Below are 27,999 nucleotides of genomic sequence, written 5' to 3'. Positions count from 1 at the left end.
TCATTGTTGTCAGCCTCTCTAAAATTTCAGGAAAAAACTCAGTATCAAAATGGCTATAAGCAGGAACAAGCTGGTTTTACTACTAGGAATAATTTGTTTGGAGCAAGGAAAATCTGCAACTCTCTCTCTCCCCAAAGGTAAGTTCTAAATGAACTCTCTAGCTACCTTTGTCTAAAGGAATAACCTTTGCTGGCAACGGGCATCACAATTCCATTCCACATTTTTCTGGGAAAATGGAAGAAGCAAATACATTTTAGAGATATAATTGTTTTTCATGTAATTATTTTGGGCTTTTCTTTCTTCAGTAAGCACATGAAATGGGGTGAAACATTTGTGGAGTACAATTTGGGTACAATCTAGAGAAAACTGGGATTGTTCACTTATTTGGACACACGATACAATCCCATTCCTTTTTACTGAGCAAATCTGGAAATCATCATAGGTTTGGAGGCATTTGTAATCTTTTGGGAAATTCTCTTTCTGGAAAATATGATGTATGTTCACTGTAGTCTCTTATAAATTGTCTTCTTCCTCAAGCAACTTAAGCCGAGAACAGTTCTTGGCAGGGTTCTTGACAGGTATACTTGTGCCAACCTCAAGAATCATGATGTTTTCTGTCTTTGCTTCAGTGAATTCAGGAAATGCTAAATTTTGTTTCCAAAGTATTTATGACTCATTCAGCTTAAAGAGAAAATAAACTTTTGATCCAATGTACGTCTGCAGTTCAGAATAAAAAACAATTTAGGGTTATATCTGTGCTTAACCATTAATTAGCTATGAATCTCTTTGATTCTTAGTTTCTCATCTGTAATGTGTTAATAACAACATTGTGGGAATAGTGCTTAATTCACAGGCATAGAATGAGAATTAAATGAGAAGTTATATGAAAGAGCTTCATATATTTTTAACATAAATCTAAATAGCTATGCTCTTAAGGATATGTTTCAAGAAACAGTGTTTGTTCATCCATCCAACTTTTCTAATTGCCCACTGAACACCAAGAATTGTGCTAAACCTTGGAAATACAGAGATGAATAGGGCGTTTAAGTTTCTTTTCCTCAAATAGTTCAATAGTCCAGTGAGGGAGGCAAACAAACTCACTATCACAATACTGCATGGCAAGGACTAAAAAAGGGACAAGGAAAGGGTGCTACACAGCACAGAGGGGGAATATTTAAGGCAGTTTGAGGAGATCAAGAAGATTTAACAGTGGAAGTGATTTCCAGGCTAAGGCATAAGGATTAGAAGATACAGCTAGGCAAAGAGATGGGATGAATATGAGGTATGGCTTTCCTGGAAAACATGTGGAAATGAATGACCTGCAGAACGGTGTGCCAGCCATGAATTGCCAGGTAGTCATAAACATCTTTGATATAGACCATCTCTTAACTGATGAGTTCAAAAACACATTTAGGACAAATAAGCAAATGCGGATATCTCAGAGATAAAGTCTTCTCCACAAAGAAGAAAAAATTATGTCTTTCATTACTTGCCAATTCTTCTAACACCACACCAGTATGTAAATCAGGACACTGTCTTCTCTTTGCTCCCACCCATCCTCATAAGGAACAATGTATTTCTCAAAGGAACACCCTCATAAAGAATTAAATTCAATAAAGATTTATTGATATCTGGCTGTGTTCCACGCACCATATACCACGGTCTCAGACCCGGTCTCAGGGGTGGAGCAGAAGAGATGTACACATATAATCTACTGCAGACCATGGCATCATCAACAAATTAATTGAGCAACATCTGTGTGTCAGCAACAGTGATATACACTGTGGATATAGAGTTCCTAAGGTGCAGTTCCTGTCTTTGAGGAGCCCACTGTTCAGCTGGGGAGAGAGACATAGACATAATCATTATAACATGATAAATATCATAGGATATGTACAGAATGCTGTGGGGAGCCTCTAAGGGACCAGAGAATTCAGAATCAAAAGGGGGCTACATTCCTAATAACCTAGTGGAAATCTACCTCTGAGGCTCCTAGTGTTCACACCAGAAAAGTAAACCTCTTCATGATATTCCTGTTCGACGTAATAAACACTGAGCAACTCCTTGCACTGCAAATTACAGCAAATCCTAACAATTAACTTAAGGCCATTTTGTGATCTTTCTACATACCCCATGTCCTAGTGTTTTGTTTTGTTTTGTTTTGTTTTTGCTTAGAAGAGTTCTGTATCCCTAAGTCTTAGTAGCTACCTACCTACTCAATTTTTGCCTTATCTTTTTGCCAGCTCCCACCTGTGGGCGGAGTCTGGTTAAGCCACACCATTGGAATTATTTGAATATTTTCAGTCGAATTGTTGGGGGAAGCCAAGTGGAAAAGGGTTCCTATCCTTGGCAGGTGAGTCCCAGGGAACATCTTCTGGTGGGTGGACTGTGAGCTGTCAATCTGATCTCCTGGTCCTTCCATCCCATAGTTGGATCTCCCAGAATCACATGCTATTCATCAGTGTGCTCCCTCCTGCCTAGCTCTTTATCAGAGATCTCAAGATCACTCATCAAAGATCGAAATTCCTCAGCATGTGCATCAGTTGAGTTCCAGAAAAGGTGTGTTCAGAATAGTTATGTATACCATTGACTCGATCCACTAATTAGAAATGCCTTCTCAAGCCTTCAGCTGCTAAGACAAAAATTCCACTTTGAGAAGCTGCAAAACTTTTAAAGTTGCAATTTTAGAAATAATTTTCTGATGCAATAACTATGTTCAAAATATACTTATTTTGTTGTAATTAAAACAAGGTAAGTCAAAGGTGTCAAAAGTCAAATTAGTCACAGATATCATTTGTGGGATGAAAGGTTTACACCAATACCATAGGACCTCACAGGAATAGCAAAGAGAGCTGCTTCCTTAGTGACTAATGTCCTAAGAATTCTGTCTCAATCTGATCTCCTGGTCCTTCTATTCCCATAAAAGTGACTTTGTGCTTTAGCTCCCAGCCCATGGTGTTTTCCTTTATTGTTTTTAAAAGCCTACCTTGAAAGCAGGTTACATTCTTGCCTCTTGCTCCTGAAAATAGAGTGATCCCTCTTTATTTTTACTTTTCTTGAGTAAATCATGTTACCTTTTAAGTCAATGAATACTTGGTTGTTTAAGTGTGTGTTCAGTTGGTTGATCAAATGACTCAGTGTCACTTGATTAGTTGATTAATTACTTAGCTGAACAGTTGATTGATTAGTTGATTACTCAGTCACTTGGTTGGTTGGTCAAATCATAGTCAACATTGGCTCACTGAATTCTACTTACTCTTTGTTCTCTAAAAAAAAATAAAAATAAAATAAAATTTTTATTTATTTATTTTTTGTTCTATTCTCTTCTTTGCATTGCATTATTGTTTATTACTCATTAAATAATTTTGAGTTGGGGGATTCTAATAAATCACTTTTTTCTAATTCCAACAATGAATACTTTTAAAGAATTTCCACAATTCATTAAACATATTCACTTGTATACTGTAAGTCATTTTAAGTAAAATCAAATATAATGAACAGCATAAACCAAAGATAGAAAATAGGCTGATGAAGTAGACTAAGGAATAGACTTGACAAAGTTTTAGGAGTCAAGCAGTTAAGAGTATGAGAACATGGTAGGTCTATGCCATTTCCCTGAAAGGCTTAGAGGAACTGGAGCATGTGTTTGAAGATCCCCTAGCCCTCATCTTCTCCCAAATATCTTCAGCTGAGCTCTGCTATTATAAGCTTTTTCTTTCATCACAAATATTGTTTATATCGTTACAGCAACAGGTCCAGGTCAACAGTACTATAAAATAAATAAATACCAACAGTATTGATTGCTAACTGTATTAAAACCCTTAGAGGTAATCCCCTCAAATTAACTACTTTTCCTCCAGGCCAAGGGTGGAAATGTTCGGATTCCAACACCGCTCTTCTTTCTAGGCTAAAGCGGGATGGGTTCCTGATATTTATGAGTAAGATATCTAGGTCTTTTTTTTCAGAATATGTTCGACTTTCAAGTTTGGGGAATTTCAGGGCATTAACTTGCCCTCATTTAAGGTATTTGAAATTCAGGTATCTCTGAAACGAAGGCAGAAGCATATCTGTGGCGGAACCATCATCTCTCCACAGTGGGTGATCACAGCTGCTCATTGCGTAGCAAACAGGTAAGGGCGGCCCAGCTCATGGATCAAGGTCAGTTCACTCTTCCTCACTCTATTAAAACATGGTCCTGTGTAATGGATGCTGTGGCTGAGTATTGCTTTAGTGGGGGAACATCACAACTGCGAAACACAAACAGGGCTCGATGACATTGTCAGAGGGTGCTCAACTTGGTAGAAAACACACATTCCTTGCAGAAGTAGAATACTTTGTTTACTTAAATACAGCTATAAGTTAATAAAGAATAATAGTTACCCATTATCCAAGTTAGAAAGAAAAGGTATCACAAACACAGATTTGTCAAAGTTCCCTGCTAACTTTTTTAAACTGCAGTGAAAATAACTACCCAGTTCATAATGTATCTTAAGAAATGAATAATAATAATAATAAAAATAAAGGATAGCCACTAAAATATGAATTAGGCTCCAATTTCATCCTTTATATTGATACTGCCCCTCAGCCGCAACCTAAAAACTCTCACACTTTATCCACTTTGCCGTGTACTCCTAATGTTCTATTGTTTCGAAAGCTCAGCAGGCTGCAGTCAGTATCATGTCCCCCTATTTGTCCTCTTTCATTTCAGCTTTGCAAACATTTCCTGGATGCTTACTTGGTGCAGGCACCAGTAGGCACCAAAGATACAGTCATGACGAAGGCATGATTTCTGCTCCCAGGGAGTTGATGGTCTAAAGAAAAGTCAACAGATAATTTCACTAAAATGTGGCAGGTGGCTAGGCTAGAGAGATGCTATCTATTATGTACAGTACCAAATATATCCAAGAGTTAGGGAAGTCCACAAAGAAAAAAATTTGTATGAAAGAATCATGTACAGGAATAAAGAGTCCATAAAAATGGCACATCTAAAGCTTTGAATCCATGCCCAGTGCATCTTACCAAGCTCCTTTCAGATAGCATTGCCCCAGATAGGGAACAGAATACCCTTTCCCATATCATGCCAACTTTCTAAATTACAAAGCATAAGGGATGTAAGGAGAAGATCCCTGCCTCCTGTTGTTACGATCAGTCTGAAAGCCTGACGTGCAAGTATTCTCTGGGACATCTGAGTAATGGCCCTTCATAATAAACACTATGCATAAGATCTCTGACATTAAAGTAGCATTCTAGTTGAGACTAATCATTCCCAAAAGATCACACTGATACTGAGGCCAAGTCAACCTCCTAGAGTAGCTGAGCAAAATCCTCTATCACTTCAGACCTCTGAGTTTACAATGTATATGCATCTTTAGACATTTTACAAATAAACTTGCAAAGCACTAAATTTATCATATCCTGGGCTCTATACGAGGCCACTCTTTACTAGTCCTCCACTGGAATTGGGAACCTCTGCATTTTTTCTAGTAGTGTTGGAATCATACTTATTTTTTTCTGCTCAGCAGCCATACACTGCTCCTGGTCCATTCATATCATTTTGAAGAGGCCAGGATATCAACCATTACAATGTACTCAGTTCAATGAAATCCGCCCACTTTACTGCTTCCTCTTCATAGAAACATTGCATCAACTTTGAATGTTACTGCTGGAGAATATGACTTGAGCCAGAGAGAACCTGGAGAGCAAACCCTCACCATTGAAACCATCATCATACATCCATATTTCACCACCAAGAAACCAATGGACTATGATATTGCCCTTGTGAAGATGGCTGGAACCTTCCATTTTGGTAAACATTTGAGGCCAGAAGGGAGCTCTTGGCTCACCCTGAATTATCTACCTTATGTGCTCCATAAGTTCTGTTTCATAGCACATTCCTGGCAGTATACGTTACGTAGCGTATGTCCTGTTGTTCTGGGTCATGTGCTTTAAGACAGGAGTTTGGAGTGGAAGACCCTCTGCCCGAAATTTGTTTTGTTTTGGCTCTGGATATAGGACTATGTGGTGTCAGGAGAAGGTCTTTCTTTGACAAACGGCCCCTGTAGGTGCCAGAAAGAAATATCACAACTCTCATAAAGTCTCTGGGGGAACTATCTGGATGTTAATTGGCGAGTGGTTTATTATTATTATTATTTTTATTATGTCCTCTACCCCATGGATGAAATAAGCCCTGCATTGCTGTTTTCTGCAGGCCAGTTTGTGGGGCCCTTGTGTCTTCCAGAGCCAGGGGAGCGATTTGAGGCTGGATTTATTTGTACAGCTGCAGGCTGGGGCCGCTTGACGGAAGGTAAGTATTTCTATGTCATTTCCCCTAATCAGAAGTCAGAACTTCTTGGTGGATAACCAGAAAAGAGAATTTTTAATCTATTTTTTAAAACAGTTGGGTGAACATGTTTAAAGACAAAGAATGTCATATTGTATTTAGAATTTTAGATCTTTCCAAAAGATACTAACCTGAATTAGGCATCTTCAACTCAGAAAAGGTGAAAAAGTGCCTTGACAGGGCTCTTGTCTCTATGTTTTCCAGGTGGCCTCCTCTCACAAGTCCTGCAGGAAGTGAACTTGCCCATTTTGACCCAGGAGGAGTGTACAATGGCTCTGCTAACCCTAAAGAAACCTATCAGTGGGCAGACCTTTCTCTGCACAGGCTTCCCAGATGGAGGAAGAGATGCATGTCAGGTAGGCAGGAACTGTTAGACTGGTGGGCCTTGGGCAGAGTGTCCTTTGGCTTTGTTATCAAGTGAGGCACTGAAAGAAGGCTGGAGGGGAAAAAGGACTCTGGAAAGAAAGGTCAGGAATGACAAGGGAGGTCAAGATAAAATAAGGGCCAATATAAGTAACCTGTTTTTACCAGGGAGTGTGACTGGTGGTATAGTGGTTAAGAGCTACGGCTGCTAAGCAAGAGGTCAACAATTTGAATCCACCAGGCACTCAGTGAAAACCATATAGGGCAGTTCTACTCTGTCCTATAGGGTCACTATGAGTCAGAATGAACTCGACAGCAATGGTTTTGTTTTTTGTTTTTTTTTTTCAGTAAACTCAGAGGAGGTCTTCTGCCTTCTCCAAAAGACCAAATGACAGACATAATGCCAGCAATGGGCTCAGGGTTCTCCCACCCTTGACAGAGCTGACTCTTTCCTATTTACAGACTTTTCAGTTTGTGGGTAACAGGGACCTCGCTTTCCTTCCACTCTTCCTGTTGACCAAGACCTGAGGTCAATTTTACTGCTGGGTAAGACTTCTGAGTCTGTAGGATGAGAAAGGAGAAGGATGAAAGTCTGATGCTTTGATAAAGACCTACAATGGTGAAAAAGGAGATGAAATTGATGGGCTCAAGTGGTATTTGAGATCATATGGGAATGTTCTTGGCTGTTCTCCCAGACCCTGAGTCTATGTTATTAGAAGTGAAGGACTTTCAGTGATCCCTATCTAGCCTCCTTGTGAGGGGAAGGAGTGAGCACTTTGGGGCACAGACACTGACAAAGATGGTAACAGAGCTTTTTGCCCCTGCAGGGAGATTCAGGAGGTTCCCTCATGTGCCAGAACAAGAAAGGAACCTGGACTCTGGCTGGTGTGACTTCCTGGGGCTTGGGCTGTGGTCGAGGCTGGAGAAACAATGTGGAGAAAAATGATCAAGGGTCTCCTGGGATCTTCACAGACCTTAGTAAAGTGCTTCCCTGGATCCATGGACACATCAGAACTGGTAATAAAGCCAGCACAGAAGGTCAAGAAGCTGCCATTCTGTTAAGGCCAAAAAGAGGCTCTGCTTCTGTTCTCAGTGTAGCACACAAGGATGGTGATATTTACTAAGTCTAAAACAAGAGTGAAATATGGTATGTGGCATGACATGCAGATACTCGATGAAACATGAGTCTTTCCATCCTAGACTTCCTCAAATTTGTCTTTACTGAAACTATCTCATCTGGTTGTATGTTTTTACCACTTCCATTTCAATGTGCTGTCAAGATTCAGCAAGCTGATAGCATGGATCAGTGGTTCTCAAGTGGGGACAACTTTGTCCCCTGGGAGACAATGTCTGGAGACATTTCTGATTATCCCAACTGGGGTGGGGGCGCAGGGTTGCCAATGGCATCTAGTGGCTACTAAATATCTGACAATCCACAGGGCAGCCCCCCACAACAAAGAATGATTCAGTCTAAAACAAGGTACCAAGGTTGAAAAGCCTTGGCATAGATCTAAGTACAGTGAGTCTGAAAGGGCTTGGGTCTATATATGCCCCCTGCTTTAATACATTTTAATTTTTAGAGCAGTTTTACAGAAAAACTATACAGGATGTACAGAGTTCCCATATACCCTCCCTCCCCTCTGCACACTGTTTCTCCTATTATTAACACCTTTCATTAGTGTGGTACATTTGTTACAACTGATGAACCAATATTGCTGTTAGGTGCTGTCAAGTCAATTCCGACAGATAGAAACCCCATGTATACAGAGTACAACTGCTCCGTAGGGTTTTCAAGGCTATAACTTTTGGAAGCATACTGCAAAGCCTGTCTTCTGAAGTGCCTTGGGGTGGGATTCACCACCCAGGGACTCCAAACCAATATTAATACATTATTATTCACTAAAGTCCACAGTTTACATTAGGTTCCACTCTTTGTGTTGTACAGTTCCATGGGTTTTGACAAATACATAATGTCATATCTCCACCATTATAGTATCATACAGCACAATTTCACTGCCATAAAAATGCCCTATGTTCCATTTTTTTAACCCTACCTCCTACCCCCAAGCCCCTGGCAAACACTGATCTTTCTACTGTCTTAGTTTTGCCTTTTCCAGAATGTCATATAGTTGGAATCACACAGTATGTAGCTTTTTCAAACTGGCTTCTTTCACTTAGTAACATGCATTTAATTGGTGTTATTCAGATTATGTATGTCTCTTAATAGTTTGATAGTTCTTTTTATTGCTGAATAATACTCCACTGTATGGCTGTATCATAGTTTGTTTATGAATTCACTTATTGAAGGACATCATGGTTACTTCCAGTTTTTTAAAATTACAAATAAAGCTGCTATAAACATTCATGTGCAGGTGTTTGTGTGGACATAAGTCTTCAATTTATTTGGGTAAATACCTAGGAACAAGATTGCTGGATCATACGCTAAGCCTATGTTTAGCTTTGCTAGAAACTGTTAGACTTCCAAAGTGTTCTTGCCATTTTGTTTTCCCACCAGCATGAATGAGAGTTCCTGTGCTCCATATCCCTGCCAGCATTTGGTGTTATCAGTGCTTTGGGTTTTAGCCCTGCTAATACTACTATTTTGGATTTCAGCCATTCTCATAGTTGTAGATGGTATCTCGTTTTACTTTGCAATTCCCTAATGACATATGCTTATTTGTCATCTATATATCTTCTTTGACGATCTATTCATATATTTTGCCTATTCAGTAATTGGGTGCTTTTATTTTTTGATGAGTTTTAAGAACTCTTTGTATATCAGACATGTGTTTTGCAAATATTTTCTCCCAGTTTGTAACCTGTCTTCTCATCCCCTTAACAGTGTCTGTTACAGAACAGAAGCTTTAATTTTAAGAAGTCCAACTAACCTTTTTTTTCCTTTTATGGATCGTTCTTTCAGTGTTGTATCTAAAAACTCACTGCCAAACTCAAGGTCACCTAGATTTTCTCCTTTGTTATTTTCTGTAAATTGTATACTTTCGTGTTTAACACTTAGGTCTGTGATTCATTTTAACTTTTTAAAAATGTACAAGGTCTGTGTCTACATTTATTTTTTTTGCATTGTGGATGTCCAGTTGTTCTAGCACTATTTGTTGAAAAGACTACCATTTCTCCATTGAATTGACTTTTCTCCTTTGTCAAAAGTCAGCTGACTACATTTGTGTAAGTCTGTTTCTAGGCTTTCTATTCTATTCCATTGATCTGTTTACTCTTTCACCAATGCCACATTGTCTTGATCACTATGGCTTTATAATAAGTCTTGAAGTCAGGTCGTTGTCAGCCTTCTGACTTTGTTCTTCAGTATTGTGTCGGTTGTTCTGCATCTTTTGCCTTTATACATAAACTTTAGGATCAGTTTGTCAATATCCACAAAATAACTTGCTGGGATTTTGATTGAGATTGCATTGAATCTGTATATCAAGTTGAAAGCACTGAGATTTTAATAACATGATCTTCCTATCCATGAATTTGGAATATCCCTGTTTATTTAGCACTTCTTTGATTTCCTTCATCAGAGTTTTATAGTTTTCCTCATATAGATCTTGTACGTATTTTAGATTTATACCTAAGTATTTCATTTTTCTGATGCTAATGTAAGTGGTGTTATGTTTTTAATTTCAAATTCCAATTGTTAATTGCTTGTATATAGGAAAGAGATTGACTTTTGTATATTAATCTTGTACCCTGCAAACTTGCTATAGTCACTTATTAGTTCTAGGAGTGTTTGGAAGAGTCTTTGAGATTTTCTACAGAGACAGTCATTTCATCTGTGAAGAAATACAATTTTATTTCTTCCTTCCCAATCTGTATGGCTTTTATTTCTTTTTCTCGTCTTAATGCATTAGCTAGGACTACCAGTACAATGCTAAATAGGAGTGACGACATGTGACATCTACAGGACAGAGTAGAGCTGCCCCATAGAGTTTCCAAGGAGTGACTTGGTAGATTCAAACTCCCGACCCTTTGGTTAGCAGCCAAACACTTCACCACTGTGCCACCAGGGCTCCAAGCTGAAGAAATTCCCCTCTATTCCTAGTTTGCTGACAGTTTTTATCATGAATGCATGTTGGATTTTGTCAAATGATTTTTCTGCGTCTATTGACATGATCATGATTTTTCCCTTTTAGCCTGTTGATGTGGTGAATTACATCAATTGACTTTCAAATACTGAACGAGGCATGCACATCTGGAATAAATCCACTTGGGCATGATGTATAATTCTTTTTATACATAGTTAGATTTGATTTGCTAGGATTTTGTTGAGCGTTTTTGCATCTACATTCAAGAGGGATGTTGTTTTTAATTCCCTTCCTCGTAATGTCTCTGTCTGATTTTGGTATTAACTCAGAGAATGAGTTCGGAAGAGTTCCTTTTGCTTCTATTTTCTAAAAGAGATTGTAGAGAAATAGTATCATTCCCTCTTTAAATGTCTGGTAGAATTCACCAGTGAAACCCGTCTGGGGCTGGTGCTATTTTAGAAGGTTATTTACTGTTGCTTCAATTTATTTAACAGATACGTAGGCCTGTGCAAATTATATATGTCTCCCTTTCGAGTTTTGGTACATTGTGTCTTTCAAGGAATTGGTCTATTTCATCTAAGTTGTCAGTTCGTGAGCATAGAGTTGTTCACAATATTTCTTTACCATTTTTTAATGTCCATGAGATCAGTTGTGATAACCCCTCTTTCATTTCTGATATTAATAATTTGTATCTTCTCTCCTTTTTTTTCTTAGCCTGGCTAGTGGTTTATCAATTTTATTGGTCTTTACAAAGAACCAGCTTTTAGTTTCATTAATTTCCTTTATTAATTTTCTGTTTTTAATTTCCCTGATTTCTACTCTAGTTTTTCTTGTCTTCTGCTTATTTTGAATTTAATTTGCTCTTCAACTTTCCTAAGGTAGAAGCTTAGATTATTGATTTTAGATCTTTCTTCTTTTCTAATACATGCATTCAATGCTATAATTTTCTAAGCACTGCTTTTGCTGTAGCCCGTAAATTTTGATAAAATTATATTTTCATTTAGTTCAAAATATTTTTAACCTCTCACAAGACTTCTTTTTTTCACCCATGTGTTATTTAGAAGTGTGTTGCTTAATCTCAAAATGTTTCAAGATTTTCTACTATCTTTCTGTAATTGATTTCTAGTTTAATTACATTGTGGTTAGAGAGCATACTTTTTGCTTCATTTCTATTCTTTTAAATTTTATTAAGGTGTGTTTTATGACTCAGGATGCGGTCTAGCTTGAATATTCCATGCGGGCATAAGAAGAATGTGTATTATGCTACTGTTGGATGAAGTATTCTGTAAATGACTACTAGATCTAGTTGACTGATGCTGCTATTCAGTTCCACTAGATCTTTACTTTCTGCCTGCTGCATCTGTCAATTACTGAGAGATGAGTACTGAAGTCTCCAACTACAATGGCAGATTTGCCAATTTCTCTTTGCAGTTCTATCAATGTTTGCCTCATGTATTTTGACGCTTTTTTTTTTTTTAGGTGTATACATATTTAGGATTATTATGTCCACTTGGAGAATTGATTCCTTTATCATTATGTAATGCCCCTCTTTAACCCTTAATAACTTCCTTTGCTCTGACGTCTACTTTGTCTGCAATTAATATAGCTATTCCGGTTTTCTTCTGATTAGTGTTAGCATGGTATATCTTTCTCCATTTCTTTACTTTTAATCTCTCTGGGTCTTTACACTTAAAATGGTTTCTTGTAGACAACATATAGTTGAGTTTTTTTTTTAATCTATTCTGATGTCTCTGTCATTTAGTTGGTCTATTTAAACGGCTCACATTTAAAGTGATTATTGATATAGTTGGATTAATAACAATAATATTTATAACTGTTTTCTATTCATTACACTTATTCTTTGTTTCTTTTGTCTTCCATTATTTTTTTCCCTCCTTGGTTTCAATCGAGCCTTTTAAATGATTAGATTTTCTCTTTAAAAAAAATTCAATTTTCTCTTAGCATATCAATTATATGCCTTTAAATTATTTTTTAGTGGTTGTCCTAAAGTTTTTGATACACATTTACAGCTAATCTAAGTCCAATTTTAAATAACCATATACGACTTCACAGGTAGTGCAGGCATTTTATGTTGGATGGGGAAACGGGAGGAGGTCTCCCATATACACCCTTTAATTAAACTGACAAATGAGTTAATTTCACCTTTGTTTCTGCCTCCAAGCCCAACTTAATCATTTTCTTAATTAAGCGGTGCTTCGGGTCTCAGCAAGACTTCTAGCCTTTCCCAAAAGGGTTTATTCAAATTACTTCAGTAAGAATTTACATTTATTTTCAAGGGTATGGTAGAGTGGCAGGTGTCTGAGGCCTAAATTCAAGTCACAGCTACCTGAGTAACCCATTTGTGGTTGTGGGCAAGTTATCACCATCCTTGACTTCTAGTCACATGTAAAATGGGAAGGGTAGACCAGATGACCTCTTCCTGCTCTGTGTAACCACCAAGCTATTGATTGGCTGTTTCTTAATTAGCCCATTCAGCAAAGAGAGGAAAACTATCTCCTTAAAACACCAGAGCGGCCCTTTTCCTGTTTTGTGAATTTTATCCCTTCTGTTCTTTCCACAGGCTAGGTTTTCATTAGGTGCACATTAACTTAAAGATCTCTGCAATTGAGCCAGGGAGACACTAACTTCTTGAAATATTGCTCAGATATCACAAGCCTTGATTCACATCTTTTTCTTTCCCAGGGAAGCGGAGAAACAGCTCCAGAGGTGAGTATTTTTCCCGGCCCAAGCATGAATGAATATCTAGCATTTATGAATATTGGTTCCATTTATAATCAGAAATCTTCCTCTGTAAGTGCTGTTCACTCTTACTAGGTATAAAACTACCACTTGGAGGACTCACAGCCATCCTGGCAAGTCTGATCCTCATCAGGCCCAGCAGGAGCCCAGGCTTCCCTTCCATTATACTTCTTGTCAATCTAGGGCTCCATCTCAATTCAACAAACATCTTCCAAACCCTTGCTTTAGATCAAGGACTTGAGGAAGGAGGATGGGGTGATGTAGATATTGTTGCTAAGCCATGCTCCTTGCCCTGAAAGTGACCTTACTTATACAGTGGACTTATTCCTTGTATTGCGTTGTAACTCTGGAATGAATTCACTCTGTAACTGGTCAAGCTCCTTCCCATCTCTGGACCTCAGTTCCCTCATCCACAAAGAGTTTGGACCAGATGGTCCCTAAGGCACCTTTAGCCCAACTGTTCACTGGTTCTGAGTCTGTGGAACTATTTACAAAGAGCAATGTGAGAAAACAGCACTCTGAGAGCTCAGAAGAGAGAGGCTACTTGTAGCTGAAAAATACAGGGGAAACTATAGAGCACAGGCAGCTTCTAAACTCAACACTGAAGGACGAGTAGGTTTTTCAAGGTGTAAATGGGATACAGAGGAAGAAACGTATTCCACATCAAGGGCTCAGCCTTATTAAAGGATAGATATTAAAGGGTGGAGCTAGGAAAATGTAGGGCATAAGAGAGACCAGTGAATTGGCCACAGCAGCTGAAGTGTAGGATGTGTGATGAAGTATTATGAGGGAAAAGATTAGAAAGACAACTTGAGATCAAATTATGGAAATTTTGAATGTCAGTCAAAAAAAAATGGACCTTATTAAGTAATAGGAAGTTGATTAATTAGATAAATACATTACAGCAGTACTTTAGTGGATTGATAATAGCATGTAGGAGATGGACTGGAAAGGAGAACAATTCAAGGTGGACTCATGAGATTATACATTAGTGAAGAGACAAGAAATTAAGGCTTGAACAAGGACAATGGCTGGAGAAAAAAAAGGAGGGAATAGAAACAAGAAGAATTAGGACTTGGTAGCCAATTTGAAGAAGTCTTGGAAGAAGTACAGCCACAATGCTCATTAGAAGTGAGGATGGTGAGACCTCATCTACATACTCTGGACATGTTATCAGGAGGGACCAGTCCCTGGAGAAGGACATCATGCTTGGAAAAGAACAGGGTCAGTGAAAAAGAGGAAGACCCTCAAAGACATGGATTGACACAGTGGCTACAATAATGGCCTCAAACATAGCAATGATTGTGAGGAGGGTGCAGGACTGGACAGTGTTTCATTTTGTTGTACATGCAGTCACTAGGAGTTGGAACTGACTTGACAGCATCTAAAAACGACAACAGTCAATTTGATGATAGGCTCTGAAAAAGAGGAAGGAGTCAAGGAAGGTACCAAAGTTTTGAGTCTGAAAGACTAGAAGAAGAGCACATAAATGTAATGAAATCAGAAGTGGAACTAGTTTTGCAGACCCAGAGAAACTCCATCTGGGGCATGCTAAGTTTCAGGAATGTCTAGGTGGAGGTATCAGAAGACACTTGTAAAATCAGGTATGAAGGTCACAAATACAGAGATAATAGTTAAACTGAGAGTATGACTGAGACTGGCCAAAGGACTACTGCAGAGCAAAAATATGAGGACTAAGAATAGGATCTGGGGAATGCCTGTATTTACAAGATGGGGTCATGCGGTCAGAGTAAGACGACTTAGAAGAAATCATATATTCTCAAGGCAAAGGATAATCTAAAAAAGAAAAAAAAAGTTAAGGCATCACAGAAGTAAAGAGAAGAAAAAACTGTAAAGAGAGAGGGAGTGCTTCAAGTGGTCAGGGAAGTAGGAAAAGAACCAGAAGGCTACAGTGTCTACAGCTTCCAGGAAGAGGGGGCTATTAAAGTTAGCCATCACCATTTTTTTTTTTTTTTTTTATCACCATTAGCCCTGATTTTCTATGGCTTTCCTTCCCAGCCTCATGCAGTGAGCAGGATGGTGTGGTCAGCGGGCCTGAGGGAGAACTTCACTTCCCAGAAAGCCCTCACCTATATTATGAAAGCAACCAGTGAGTAGCCCTACTCTGCAGCCCCTCCTCCTACTCTCACCTCCAGTCTGCCAGTGCCCATTATTGGATCGTGATAGCTTCTGGCTAGAAATAACACCGTCCCAATGTATCTGCCTACAGACTTTGTGTCTGGACCCTGTTAGTACCAGAGAAAATGCATGTGCTGCTCAGTTTTTCCCACTTGGATGTGGAGTCTTGTCACCACAATTACCTGTCAATACATTCTTTAGGAGACAGACTCATTGGTGAGTGAATTTTCATATTATTTAATTGAAACGGGTGCTAAGTGGACTTAATGGGGCCTGCTTACAATATGCACTAAGGCGTCTGTATGGAGCCCTGGTGACGTAGCAGTTAAGAGTTATGGCTGCTAACCAAAAGGTCAGCAGTTTGAATCTACCAACCACTCCTTGGAAACCCTGTGGGGCAGTTAGTTCTACGCTGTCCTACAGGGTCGCTATGAGTTGGAATTAACTTGACAGCAATGGAGGAAGGCATATGTAAATGCCATACTTCCTGTCTCCAATTTTGAGACTCAGAATTGGGAGTGTGAAAGAATTCAATCTGAGCCCAGAGTAACAGCTCTATGTGATGACTGCAAGGCCTCAGGGCATTTTACTTGCTGCGTATTCTACCCTTTGAACCAGGCTTCCTAGACCCATTTGCCAGGCCTGGAGCCCAACAGGAGTAAAATCTAGACATATTGCAGGGCCTCTCAACCAGGATGCTGCTTTTCTAGCATGTAAATGACCTTTACATATCTCACAAGCTACAAAGAAAAACACTAATAGATAACCATGAGGAGACAAGCGTGACTTTTACTTGAAATAGAAATGGAGTAGGGTTTCTGTGGCTCTCAACTGGGGGTGATTTTGCCTCCAGGAAACATTTGGCAACATCTTGGAAGCATTTTGGGTGTTCACAACTGGGGAGGTTCTACTAGTAACTAGTGGGTAGAGCCCAGGAATGCTGCTAAACATCCTATAGCACACGGATAGCCTGAACTCAAAGAATGCTCTGGTTTAAAATCTCAACAGTGTTGAGATTAAGAAACCCTGGTTTACATAATCCTGAAGCATCATGTCAAATCTAGTTCTTCTTAAGTCTTTTAATGGCTACTGCTGTCTAGATTCTGAAATAATCTTTCTTCTCAATGTTTCAGGGAAACTCTGTGAAGAAGGACTCTTTTCATCTGTTCACATTGGCTCCAACTCTATAAGGCTGAAGTTCATCTCTGATGCCACAGATTATGCTGCTGGGTTTAATCTCACTTATAAAGCTCTTAAACCAAACTATCTTCCTGGTAAAACCATTTACTTTTATCACATACCATCCAGGCCTTTTGTAAAACTTTAGGCCCCATAGGAATTCTGTAAGGGACAGAGGGCACCATCTCAAGGCCTGCTGGATGCAGAGTCTAGAGAGCAGGACACACTCTATGGCCTGTTAACTCACACTCAGTGCACACGCAGGAGAGTTCAGAGGGCCTGATGAGTTCTGGACAATCAGTGCACAAACCTTTTCCTTCTTGTTCATTTTGTTGGAAGATTCATTGCATGCACCATTTCTGGTCAGACAGGAGGGAGAACAAAAAGGATTCCTCTTTGCTTGGGTGATGCCATTTGTTCTGGATGTTTTTCCTTGTGTTTCAGATTCAGGTTGTGATTCCTTAGTTGTCCTTTTTGAAGAAAGCCTCATACAGAGCCTTCACTATCCTGAGAACTACAGTAACATGGCTAACTGTAACTGGATTTTTCAAGCCCCAAAACATTACCTAATTAAGGTACAAACTTTGGTTACACTTACTTTGCTATGGTATCTCCACAGAATAGTTAACGTAAGCACCAGGATGGCAGAGGTTTTTATCTGATTTGTTCACTGCTAACATAGTCTAAGTTTTACAGGTTAGAACGTAGTCTAGCACACAAGACTCTCAATAAATTAAACAAACAAACAAAAAGAGCTGCCATACAGTCGATTTCAACTCATAGCAAATACTTGCCAAATAATGCACCAGCCTAGGACACCCTGGTGGCGTAGTGGTTAAGCGCCACGGCTACTAACCAAAGGGTCGACAGTTTGAATCCGCCAGGTGCTCCTTGGAAATTCTATGGGGCAGCTCTACTCTGTCCTATAGGGTCGCTATGAGTCGGAATCAACTTGATTGCACTGGGTTTGGTTTTTTGGTTTTTTTACCATCCCCTGCAACCATCCACTTCTACCACTAGGTGGCACTAATGCTCTTTTGTTAAGCGCTGCGTTAATCCTAGTAACTGGTGATTTTAATGACTCAGAATCAACTCCATGGCAACGGGTTTGTTTTTTACGTTATTTTGTTGTTGTTGTTGTTTTAGTCCCTTTTAGAAACAAGGATTTTCTTTCTTACTAATTTGCTAACAAAACACTCGTAAATAGTGACTAACAAAGTCCATGGCAATCAGCCACAACCATCAAGCCTTCCAAGCAGAGAGGACAGTCAGTAAGCAAAGAGGAACCAGTGTAGAACAGGTTCAGGGAATCCCTGGTTTAACTGAGTCATAGGTGCACTGAGAGGGGTAGTGGAAAAACAGACTGTGGTCTGTCAAAGTACGGAGGGCTTTGAAAGTCAGGGTGGAGTTTATTCCATGTTCAACTAGTGTTTGTTGCTGTTTGTTCATTAAGTACTAGAAGGCCATCTAAGGCACCATGGTGGCACAGTGGTTAAGCACTTGGCTGCTAACCAAAAGGTCAGCAGTTCAAACCCACCAGCCACTCCAGGGGAGAAAGATGTGGCAGTCTGCTTCTGTAAATATTACAGCCTTGGAAACGCTGTGGGGCAGTTCTACTCTGTCCTATAGGGTTACTTTGAGTCGGAATTGACTTGACAGCAACCAATTTGTTTTTTTGTTTTTTTTGTTTAGCAGGCCATCTGTAGGGATGTCACCAGGCAGTAAAACAGGGCGAGGTTGAACTGGGCATTAATTTGTAAGTCTTTCTCTTGAAGTAACAATTGAAAGTAAGAGGGCATATGAAGGAGAGAAAGTAGGGAGGTATAGGGGCTGATAAGACCTCAAAATTCTCTTATATTTAAGAGAAAGACATCTAAGAGGCAGAAGGAGAACCTGACTGGCATGGTGTTATGATAGTCCAAAACACAAAGCCTTTAATTTTGAAAGCAAAGTGAATCAAAACAAAAAAACAGTGTAGCCAGTAATTTGGATTTACCACACAAATTTAGAGCTTAAAGAGAATGAGAACCGATAATTAAGTGACCTGCTCCACCCCACCCCCATTAAAAGAAAAGAAACAGATGAACGAAAGATCTCAGAATAATTGGGTTAACAACTGAGGGGATTTGGGAGTGGAGAGTAAATGGTGGTGTACAAAATATCAAGTTATATGGGGTGTTAGAAGCAGACACAAGATCACACAAGTTTTACAAATTAATGGGAGAAGATATAGAGGAAGTAAATATAAAACCAAAAATCCCGTTGCCATCAAGTCGATTCTAACTCATGGTGACCCCAGGCATTACAGAGCAGAACTGAGCTCCACAGGGTTTTCTTGGCTATAATCATTATGGAAGTGGACTGGCAGGCCTTTATTCCTCAGTGTCACTGGGTGGGTTTGAACCGCCAGCCTTTAGGTCAGCAGTTGAGTGTAAATTGTTTGTACCACCCATGGGCCTTTTATAGATCTTCTCTTTCTAAAAGTTTCTGAAACCTAAAAAGAGAAATTTCAGGAGGAAGCAGAACTAAGGGAAGAGTTGTTGTTGGTAATGGAAGATAAAAGTTTAGGCATTAGCATACTTCCAGAAGGAGGGAGATGAGAAAATTCTGTTGAAAATCTGACAATGCCAGAAGTGAATCAGAGCTAGAAGTGAATCAGAAACATCTATTCAACAAATGTATGCCAAGTGTTGTGCCGGAGAGAAATGATGTTCTCTAGCCTGCCAGTAACAGCATCATCTTGCAGGACCCAGCTGAAATTGTAATTTGGAAATTAGTATTACAAATCATAACAGTGTTCACACCATTTGACTTGGAGAGAAAAGGGTCTACTTCCAGAAAACACCAAAGTAAAAATGTAATAAATCTTCAAATGAATCCTGCTTCTGAAACATGCCCCCTCCTCCCCATCCCTACATTCACCACTAATAATCATCTGTCCCCAGTTTTGTCCTATCCATGCAGTCCTCTATGTCTCTTGGTGAATGCTCAGGCTCCATTGACTCCACATCAGCTATGTGTTAAAATTTAAACTCCTACCTCACTGACCATATCTCCCACCGCCCCTTGCTTCAAAATCAATTGACCTGCAGTTCCAAACTGCTTAAAGATGGTTCGATGCTGTTTCCTTGCTCCTTCCTCACATTGTTTCCTCTGTCTAGATACTCCCCTTCCTTTTGCCTAACATAAAACAAGTGCCCAGTAGAGTCAGTAATACAAGAGAAAGACAAAGTGAAATCTTAACGATATTCACTGCCACATTTTTAGGACAGCAAAAATTGCAACTATCATAACTGTATAAAGATGGAAATTAATGGAATGTTATGCAGCCAATGAATATTATGATTACAAAAACTATGGATAGGAGATTTGTCATACTTTATTCTTGGCGAATCCAGGTTGACCTCAAGTGATTACCTTTCTTTTCTAGAGCACCACACATCATATGTTTAATAATCTACTCTAGAATTTTTCTGACATTTATATTTAAGCTTAGTAGACAAAATCAACTCTCTCTAACCCATACCAGGATTTCTGTTTTCAGTAACATCCCTGACTGCTGAAAATTCACTGCCTTTGTCTCTGAGATCACCTTTGCAAGTCAGTAACTCAGAAGATGCTTTGTTTTACATCAGCATTTAGACTCACTCATACCTATGCTATACCTCAGAATTTGTCAGAGGAGCTTGGAGATTTATTGGCAGCAAAACAGAGCAGGTGGGAATAGGAGCCCGGTATATTCTGCCAGGTGGACCCAGCTGGAAAGACACCATCTCTAAGGGGCACAACCACCTTCAGTCTTGATTTAGGAGAACAGGAGGTTTGACATGAAGTATTTTAGTCACCTAGTGGTGCCATAACACAAATACGACAAGTGGGAGACTTTAAAGAACAGAAATTTATTGTCTCAGTTTTACAGGTTAAAAGTACAAATCAGGGCATCAGCTCTAGGGAAGGGTCCCTCCTTGTTGATAACCCTGGGTATTCCTGGGCATTCCATGGCTTGTAGACAGTTCCTCACATAGTCTCTTACCCTCACCCGTGTGTGTGTGTGTGTGTCTGCGTGTGTGCGTGTGTGTGTAGATTTTGCTCTTTTTATAAGACACCACTCAGAAGGATTTGTTTAGGATCCACCTTACTCTGGCATTACCTCATTAACATAACAAAAGAAAACCTTTATTTCCAAACAGGGTCATATTCCAAGTACAGGGGTTAGGAGTTCAACATAACTTTTTGGAAGAAACAATTCAATCCATAACAAACACTAAAATACCTAGAGAAGTAGCTGTGTGTCCATGAGGTCCTAGCATAACTCAAAAACTAATTGCTTCCAAAGGAAATAAATCTCCACTGGGTGGCTCTTCTGGTCTCTTCGAATTGCCAGGGAGCTCAAATATTTGCACATTTCCCCACCCTTAAATTCAGCTCATATTTGTTAGCTCACATGTTTTGGAAGTTTTGAGAACCTGTGATATAGCATCTTTTCCTCAGTACTTCATCCCACTCATGAATCAAGAATGTTTGAGGAGCAGCCAGGATACAGGCTAACTTTCTCATCTAAGGTCACATTCCAGGGCATGTTAAACAATCTGGAATTCCTCTGCTTGATGAAAATCAGGAAACTCATTCATATGATTTACTCTCGATGTAACGTTGGGTCTTTTCAGCTTTCATTTCAGAGTCTGGAAATAGAAGAAAGCGGAGACTGCACTTCTGACTATGTGACAGTGCACAGGGATGTGGAAAGGAAGAAGGAAATAGGTTCGTGTTCCCATGGAGCCTCAGCATCCTCTGGTTTGGACCCAGTCTTGAGATGGAGATAAAGGAATTGGCTCAATTTTCCTTCATTCCCCTTCACCACCTCCATATCTTCCTATGTTCTCATCCCTACTCCTTCCTCCTCTACATCATGGAGCAGGAAGAGAAAGAGGTAGACTCAAGAAACCATTTGAACAGAAAATGCAGAAGGCCCACAAAGAACGAGGTGTAGGCAGGGTCAAGTGTCTCTGAAATAAGCCTGTGGCTAGAACCAATTCCCTTGGCATTTCCAGTGGGACTGCTTGGAAGATGAAACAGAATTGAAATGTTGATGGGGTTAAATGCTGCCTTTCCCTTTTGAAAATGGATTCTGATATCCATCAGAAAGCTTATTTACTATTTATTATTTCTCAACAATTACCTAAAAAACAAAATTCTTTCTCCCTTCCAATGTCATGTTTATCTGCCTGGCACTTGACAACGTCTTGCCTGGACTTGGTTTAAGCCAGCTCGGTTGTGTGGCTTTGCTGTCCCTGCTCCTGTCCTGAGCTCCTCCAGTGTAATGTTCATCAGCTTTCAGTCAGATGAAAACATGAGTTTCAGAGGCTTCCAGGCTACAGTCTCCTTCATTTCTGAAGCAGGTAGGAAAATAGAAGCACCAACTCCTAGGTTTCCAATTCTGAATCTTGGTCTATCCTTACTAGAAGGGTGCTCTTAGGAAGGAGTCATATAACACTCATCTTCCTCAACCTTAAAATGGAACAGTGATACACGCCTAGTAAGAGTGTGTTGTTACTGTTAGTTGCCACTGAGTTGGCCCCAACTCATGGCAACCTCATATATAATAGAACAAAACCTTCATGATTGTTAGTATGTTTGAGTCCGCCGTTGCAGCTATTGTGTAGCATGTTCCAACCCAGGGAGCCCATCGTCTACCACTATATCGGACAATATTCTGTTATGATCCATAAGGCTTTCATTGGCCAATTTTCTGAAGCAGACTGCCAGGCCTTTCTTCCTAGTCTGTCTCAATCTAGAAGCTCCACTGAAACCTGTCCACCACAGGTGACCCTGCTGGTATTTGAAATACTGGTGTCAGAGCTTCCAACAGCATAGCAACACATAAGCCACCACAGTATGACAAAATGACAGAAGAGTGGTGGAATAAGAATGTTACTGTTGTTGTTAGGTGCTGTCGAACTGGTTCCAACTCATAGAGACCCTATGTACAACAGAACAAAACACTGCCCAGTCCTGCAACATCCTCCCAATTGTTGCTATGTTTGAGGCCAGTATTGCAGCCACTGTGCCACTCCATCTCCCTGAGGGTCTTCCTCTTTTTCAGTGCAAGCATGTCCTTCTCCAGGGACTGGTCCCTCCTGATAACATGTCCAAAGTACATGAGATGAAGTTTTGCCATCCTCACTTCTAAGGAGCCTTCTGGCTCTACTTCTTCCAAGACAGATTAACTCATTCTTCTGGCAGTCTGTGGTATATTCAATATTCTTTGCCACCACCATAATTCAAAGGAATCGATTCTTCTTCGGGCTTCCTTACTCATTGTCCAGCCTTCACAGGCATGTGAGGTGACTGAAAATATCATGACTTGAGTCAGGCACACCTTGGTCCTCAAATTTATATCTTTAAAGAGGTCTTTTGCAGCAGATTGGCCCAATGCAATAAGTCATTTGAGTTCTTGACTGCTGCTTCCATGGGCGTTGATTGTGGATTCAAGTAAAATAAAATCCTTAAGAATAAGAATGTAGTGAGGTTTAAATCAGTTGATTCATGCTTGGCCATAATCAAGTATGCAGCATATAACAGAGGCTCAGAAGTGTGAGATATCTTCACCAACTCCCAGTCCCCGGACACTTGAACTACCCAGCTTCTTTCCAACTCCTTACACCCATGATTCCTCTGCCCAAATTCCAAAGAGCCAGCTATCTGCTTCCCAAGCTATTCTTTCTTGTTAGGCATTAACCAGATGCTGATGGCAATGCCAGGTTATAGTTAAAATGCTCCATGTTTCAGTAAAATACCCAGAGACTCCAGTTGACTGAGGTGCCCCAGAATTCTAAAAAATCTCCATAAATCACTTTTGATAAGTCCCCAATGCCAGCCTTCTTTGTGAGAGCTGATCAACTGTGTTATGCTTACACCCAGATTTAAACATTTCCACGTCAGCAGATGAGTCAGTGCTTCTGGAGAATACGTGGAATATGCTACCTGAAGAAACTAATGTTTCGGGTAAGCTGATCTGGGGGATACGACCAATCGATACTTTTTTATCAGTCAGGGCTGTACCAAGAAACAGAACCAGTAGATTCACTACTAGAAATTGGTTAAGTAAGTCTAAAACCCATAGGACAGGCACTCAGGAAAGATCACAGGTAGGTTGGAATTCCAGTCAAGTGCTTCTCATTGTTCCCAGGTGTCTGAAAGAGTGCCTGGCACAAAGGAGGTGCTCAGAGATTGTTATCTGAGCTTGATGGTGAGGAAGACCCAGAGGTAATAAAGATGCATCTCCACGCTCCCCTCCTAGGTAACATCTATGGAGTCACTTCCCCCCCTCCCAGGTTTCTTTCCAGCTGGATTGGGGTAGGCAAAGAAGCCTCAGCTGGCTCCTGGCCATGGCAGATCAGTCTGCAGATTGCCACCAAGCATCTCTGTGGAGGGGCCATCATTGGGAAAACCTGGGTAGTCACCGCTGCTCACTGCTTCTCCAATAAGTAAGTAAACCTGGCAAATGGAATGGGGTGGAGGCTGAGGCTTAAGTCGGTTGCTTATAAATCCTTCAGCCATGGCCGGTCTGCTGTGAGTTACCACTCACTTCTCTATCCATCACTGTCATGGGCAACCTGTCTTCCCAGGCAGACCTTGAGCTCCCTGAGTGCTCAGGCAGGTTCTGTCCCTTTACACTGTGCTCAGTGACTTGGTGAACACCAGGATGATAGCATAGAATTGCACAGGAGAGAAACTTAGCTTAATTTTCCAGTGGGTTGATGAGGTAAAATCCAGAATAATTTCAAACAGGGGTTACTCCCTAAAAGATGATGACATTAAGGCAAACATTAACTCTATCCTCACAGAAACTTACTGAAATAACCAATGGAATACAAAATTAAAGGGAAACCACCACTGGCTCCAAGAAATAAGTAGGAGTGCTCTCCGAATACCACAAAAATTAAGGAGTCTTGCTAGATATGGGTCAGATGGCAGCAGACTGAAGGCTACCACTTGGGTATTGTTCCATAATTCCCCTTTATGAGAACGTGATGTGGTATCTGGCAAAAAAGGTAGAGAAGAACTTGACAGAACTGCCCAATATTCCCTTATTTAGAGATTCAAGTGCCGGAAATACATGCAAAATTTTTCAACCATCTGAACCTAGTGGGGTGTAGCTTTAAAATAATTATATTTCTCCAGCCATACTCTGCCAATTCTCATTTTCCCCATCCCCGAATGACTTCTTTCAGATCTCACAGCATGACCTCCAGAGGCAAATTTACTGTGAAATGTACTGATCATGAAGTGTACACACAGACCCCATGAAAAGATTATGAAAGAATTTATAATTTTGTATCCTTTTTCTTAAAAAGGGCCCCCCAAAGTACATAGGCTTCAAGCTGTCCAAAACCCACATCCAATTCTGATGATACCTTTCAAATAAAGTTCCTAAGAATGCAAACCTAAACAATAAATTGTGTATGATAAATACAGATATGGTGAACATTAAGGAAAAGCAAAGAATGATAAATATAATAATCCAGATAATGAAGTAGGCGATACAGTCAAGGAAGGGCACAGAAAGCCTTCACAGGTATTGCTAGTATTCTATTCCTTAATATGGGCATGGGTATGTGGATGTTCTTTTTAATTTATACATATGTCTTAAAAGTCTGGCATTTCAGTTAGCAGCTAAGCACTTAACCACTGTACCTACCACCAGGGCTCCTTTTATATGTATAGTATACTCCATTATTTAAAAAACTAAAAAACAACAACCAATATCAAATATAAGTGTTCTCATTTAAAGCAGAACAAACAAGTATACTGCCTATCACTTATATTATTCAATATTATTATGAAATTATTATTATTAACAGTCCTAGGCAATGCTATAGCTGGAAGATAATAAGATTACATAAAGGGAAAATTTAAAAAATAAATATGTATTGGAACTAATAGGAGAATTCAGTCATGTGATCATTTTCAAAAGAAGTAAAATTATCAGCCATATGTATTTAGAGAGTTAGCAGGGAGAGTGGTTAAAAGCATGAATTATGGAGCCACAATGCCTGGATTAAGCTCTTTTCCTGCAGCTAACTGCAGAGCAATTCTGGGTGAGTTACTTAATCTCTCTGTCATACATTTCACCATTTGTAAAATGGGGAATACAATGTTGTAAAGATTAAATTAGTTAATATACGTAAAACACTTCAAATAGAGCCTAAGACAGAGTATGCTCTCAGTGTTTTCCTGTTGTTGTTAAACATAATGGAAGAAAAATGCTGTTCAAAATAGAACAAAAACTGTCTGGTAATATACTTCATAAGAAATGTTGAAGATCATTAGAGTCATGAAACTTTACTGATATAGAAAACTTTAAAAAGACAAAACGAGGCCCTACATTTTCCTGAACGGAAAATTTAATTTTGTGACTATGCCAATTATCCCCCATCATAGCTTATGAGTTCAAATCAAATGTTATCAAAATTACAAAGTGATTTTTTTAAGAACCTTACAAAAATGAATCCAAAGTTATCCTGGAAGTCTAGAAAAATTATAGCCAAGAACTTAAAAATCATAATCAGCTGGAAGCTTGTATTGCCAAATATATATATATCATTAAAAGCAGTGTAATATTTACACCAGAATAGACAAATTAATGTAACAATGGTCAAGATGGCTAGCTTGCTTTTCCTCAGACCCCTGGGCTCCTTGAAGGGCTCTTTAGAGAGTCACCTTCTAACCCCACATATTTTAATGATCTCATATCCGAGATACCTTTTCTTTCACTTTCCAGGGAACAGCATGCCACTGCCTGGGTGGTGAATGCCGGCATCCTTGATTTAGCCAAAGGCTCCCCTCAGGTAAGAGGCCTCTGAGCATCCCTTCTCTCCAGCCTTGGCTGCCAGGTTTTCACCATGATGGCTGTAGCCCCTCTAGACGGTACAGTTCCCAGTGTTGGCCAGGCTTGTATCATCATACATTTGTGGTCTGGAGTAAAGGATTCAGCATGAAATGTCTTTCCTTTATATAGAGGGGAGGATTCAAGAGCCAGTTCCTAGTGTTTCTGTTGTGTCCACGCCCATAATAATACACCTCACCTATGCCTCTCAATGAAGGTCCTCTTCTACCAGAAATCTACCACTGAAGATTTGTCTGTGGGCCAGCCTTTCCTTGTTTCCAGTCCCAACAAGACTACAGAACTAGCAATAGTCACTTAATAAGCCCTTCCTGAGATCCACCCTTGCCTGGTACACTTGGATCAAACACCATCCGACATGACACTAAGTATTGGCACCTCAAATTGTTTCCTCTTTTAGGGGAATTCAGGCACCCCAATATTCAAAAACCTCCAGTCTTCAATGAGTATATTTAATGCTCCTTTTGTCTCATCAGAAAAGGTCTCTCAAACACATTATAATCCACCCTGCCTTCAACACCACCACTATGGATTATGACTTGGCACTGTTGCAGCTGGCCGAACCGCTTCAGTTCAATCAGCACGTTCGTCCAGCATGTCTACCTGAGAAAGGCCAAGGGCTGCCTGCTTCCAGGACGTGCACAGTCACAGGATGGGGGACCCATAATCCAGGTCTGTGAAGCCCTTCCACAACTGTCCTTGGTCCCTTACATCTCTGCAGCACTTCACAGACTCTAACATCTTTACATACCTTCTCTCAGTTTCTTCTCACACTTCCCCCATGGTGTAAAAAGGTGAGGATACTAATCCCCATTTGAAAAAGAAAAGAAAGAAAATGAGGCTTATAAAGTTGAAGTGACACAGTCACCCAACTGCTTAGTGAGACAGAGCTCGCACTGCATTCAGTTTAAGCACAATGATCTTTCCACCACCCCCATATAGACCCCCCCGAAGAGTGAGCCACTCGAGGCACAAATGATTAAGCACTCAACTACTAGCCAAAAAGTTGGTGATTCAAATCTATCCAGAGACACCTTAGAAGAAAGGCCTTGTGACCTGCTTCTGAAAAGTCACAGCCTGGAAAACCCTGTGGAGGGCAGTTTTACTCACAACACACAGGTTGCCATGAGTTGGAACTGACTCGACAGCAACTGGCTTGGTTTTTTGGTTTCTAACGCCATACCACAATCTACCTTTCCTACCCTGCTTGTACAGCAGTGAGTGATCACTTGATTCATTCATTCCTTCATATATATGGTCATGTGGCAAAT

The 27,999-nt window shown here is 39.9% G+C and overlaps 1 protein-coding gene across 1 annotated transcript; it reads left to right on the top strand.

Moving 5' to 3' along the window:
* Positions 1 to 49: 49 nt before the first annotated feature.
* Positions 50 to 27,408, top strand: OVCH2 (ovochymase 2). The gene is made up of 18 exons (XM_049891401.1): positions 50 to 137; positions 2,244 to 2,353; positions 4,039 to 4,130; positions 5,634 to 5,806; positions 6,209 to 6,304; positions 6,545 to 6,696; positions 7,531 to 7,720; positions 13,447 to 13,470; positions 15,523 to 15,613; positions 15,734 to 15,858; positions 16,776 to 16,916; positions 17,266 to 17,396; positions 21,489 to 21,582; positions 22,089 to 22,220; positions 23,734 to 23,826; positions 24,122 to 24,308; positions 26,606 to 26,672; positions 27,205 to 27,408. The coding sequence occupies exons 1-18, from the start codon at positions 50 to 52 to the stop codon at positions 27,406 to 27,408; spliced, it is 2,190 nt and encodes a 729-aa protein (XP_049747358.1).
* The last annotated feature ends 591 nt before the right edge of the window (positions 27,409 to 27,999 follow it).

This window comes from Elephas maximus, chromosome 7 (genome assembly GCF_024166365.1).
Source record: "Elephas maximus indicus isolate mEleMax1 chromosome 7, mEleMax1 primary haplotype, whole genome shotgun sequence".
Classification (NCBI taxonomy): Eukaryota; Metazoa; Chordata; class Mammalia; order Proboscidea; family Elephantidae; genus Elephas; species Elephas maximus.
The sequence above is the reverse complement of the archived record's forward strand: the minus strand, read 5'-3'. Positions and strand labels throughout refer to the sequence as shown.

Excerpts from the sequence above, each read along its gene's own strand:
- OVCH2 (XM_049891401.1), top strand. The coding sequence starts at position 50 with ATGGCTATAAGCAGGAACAAGCTGGTTTTACTACTAGGAATAATTTGT. Across the intron at positions 4,131-5,633 it reads GCTCATTGCGTAGCAAACAG|AAACATTGCATCAACTTTGA; the intron begins GTAAGGGCGGCC and ends TCCTCTTCATAG. Across the intron at positions 15,859-16,775 it reads TTTAGGAGACAGACTCATTG|GGAAACTCTGTGAAGAAGGA; the intron begins GTGAGTGAATTT and ends TCAATGTTTCAG.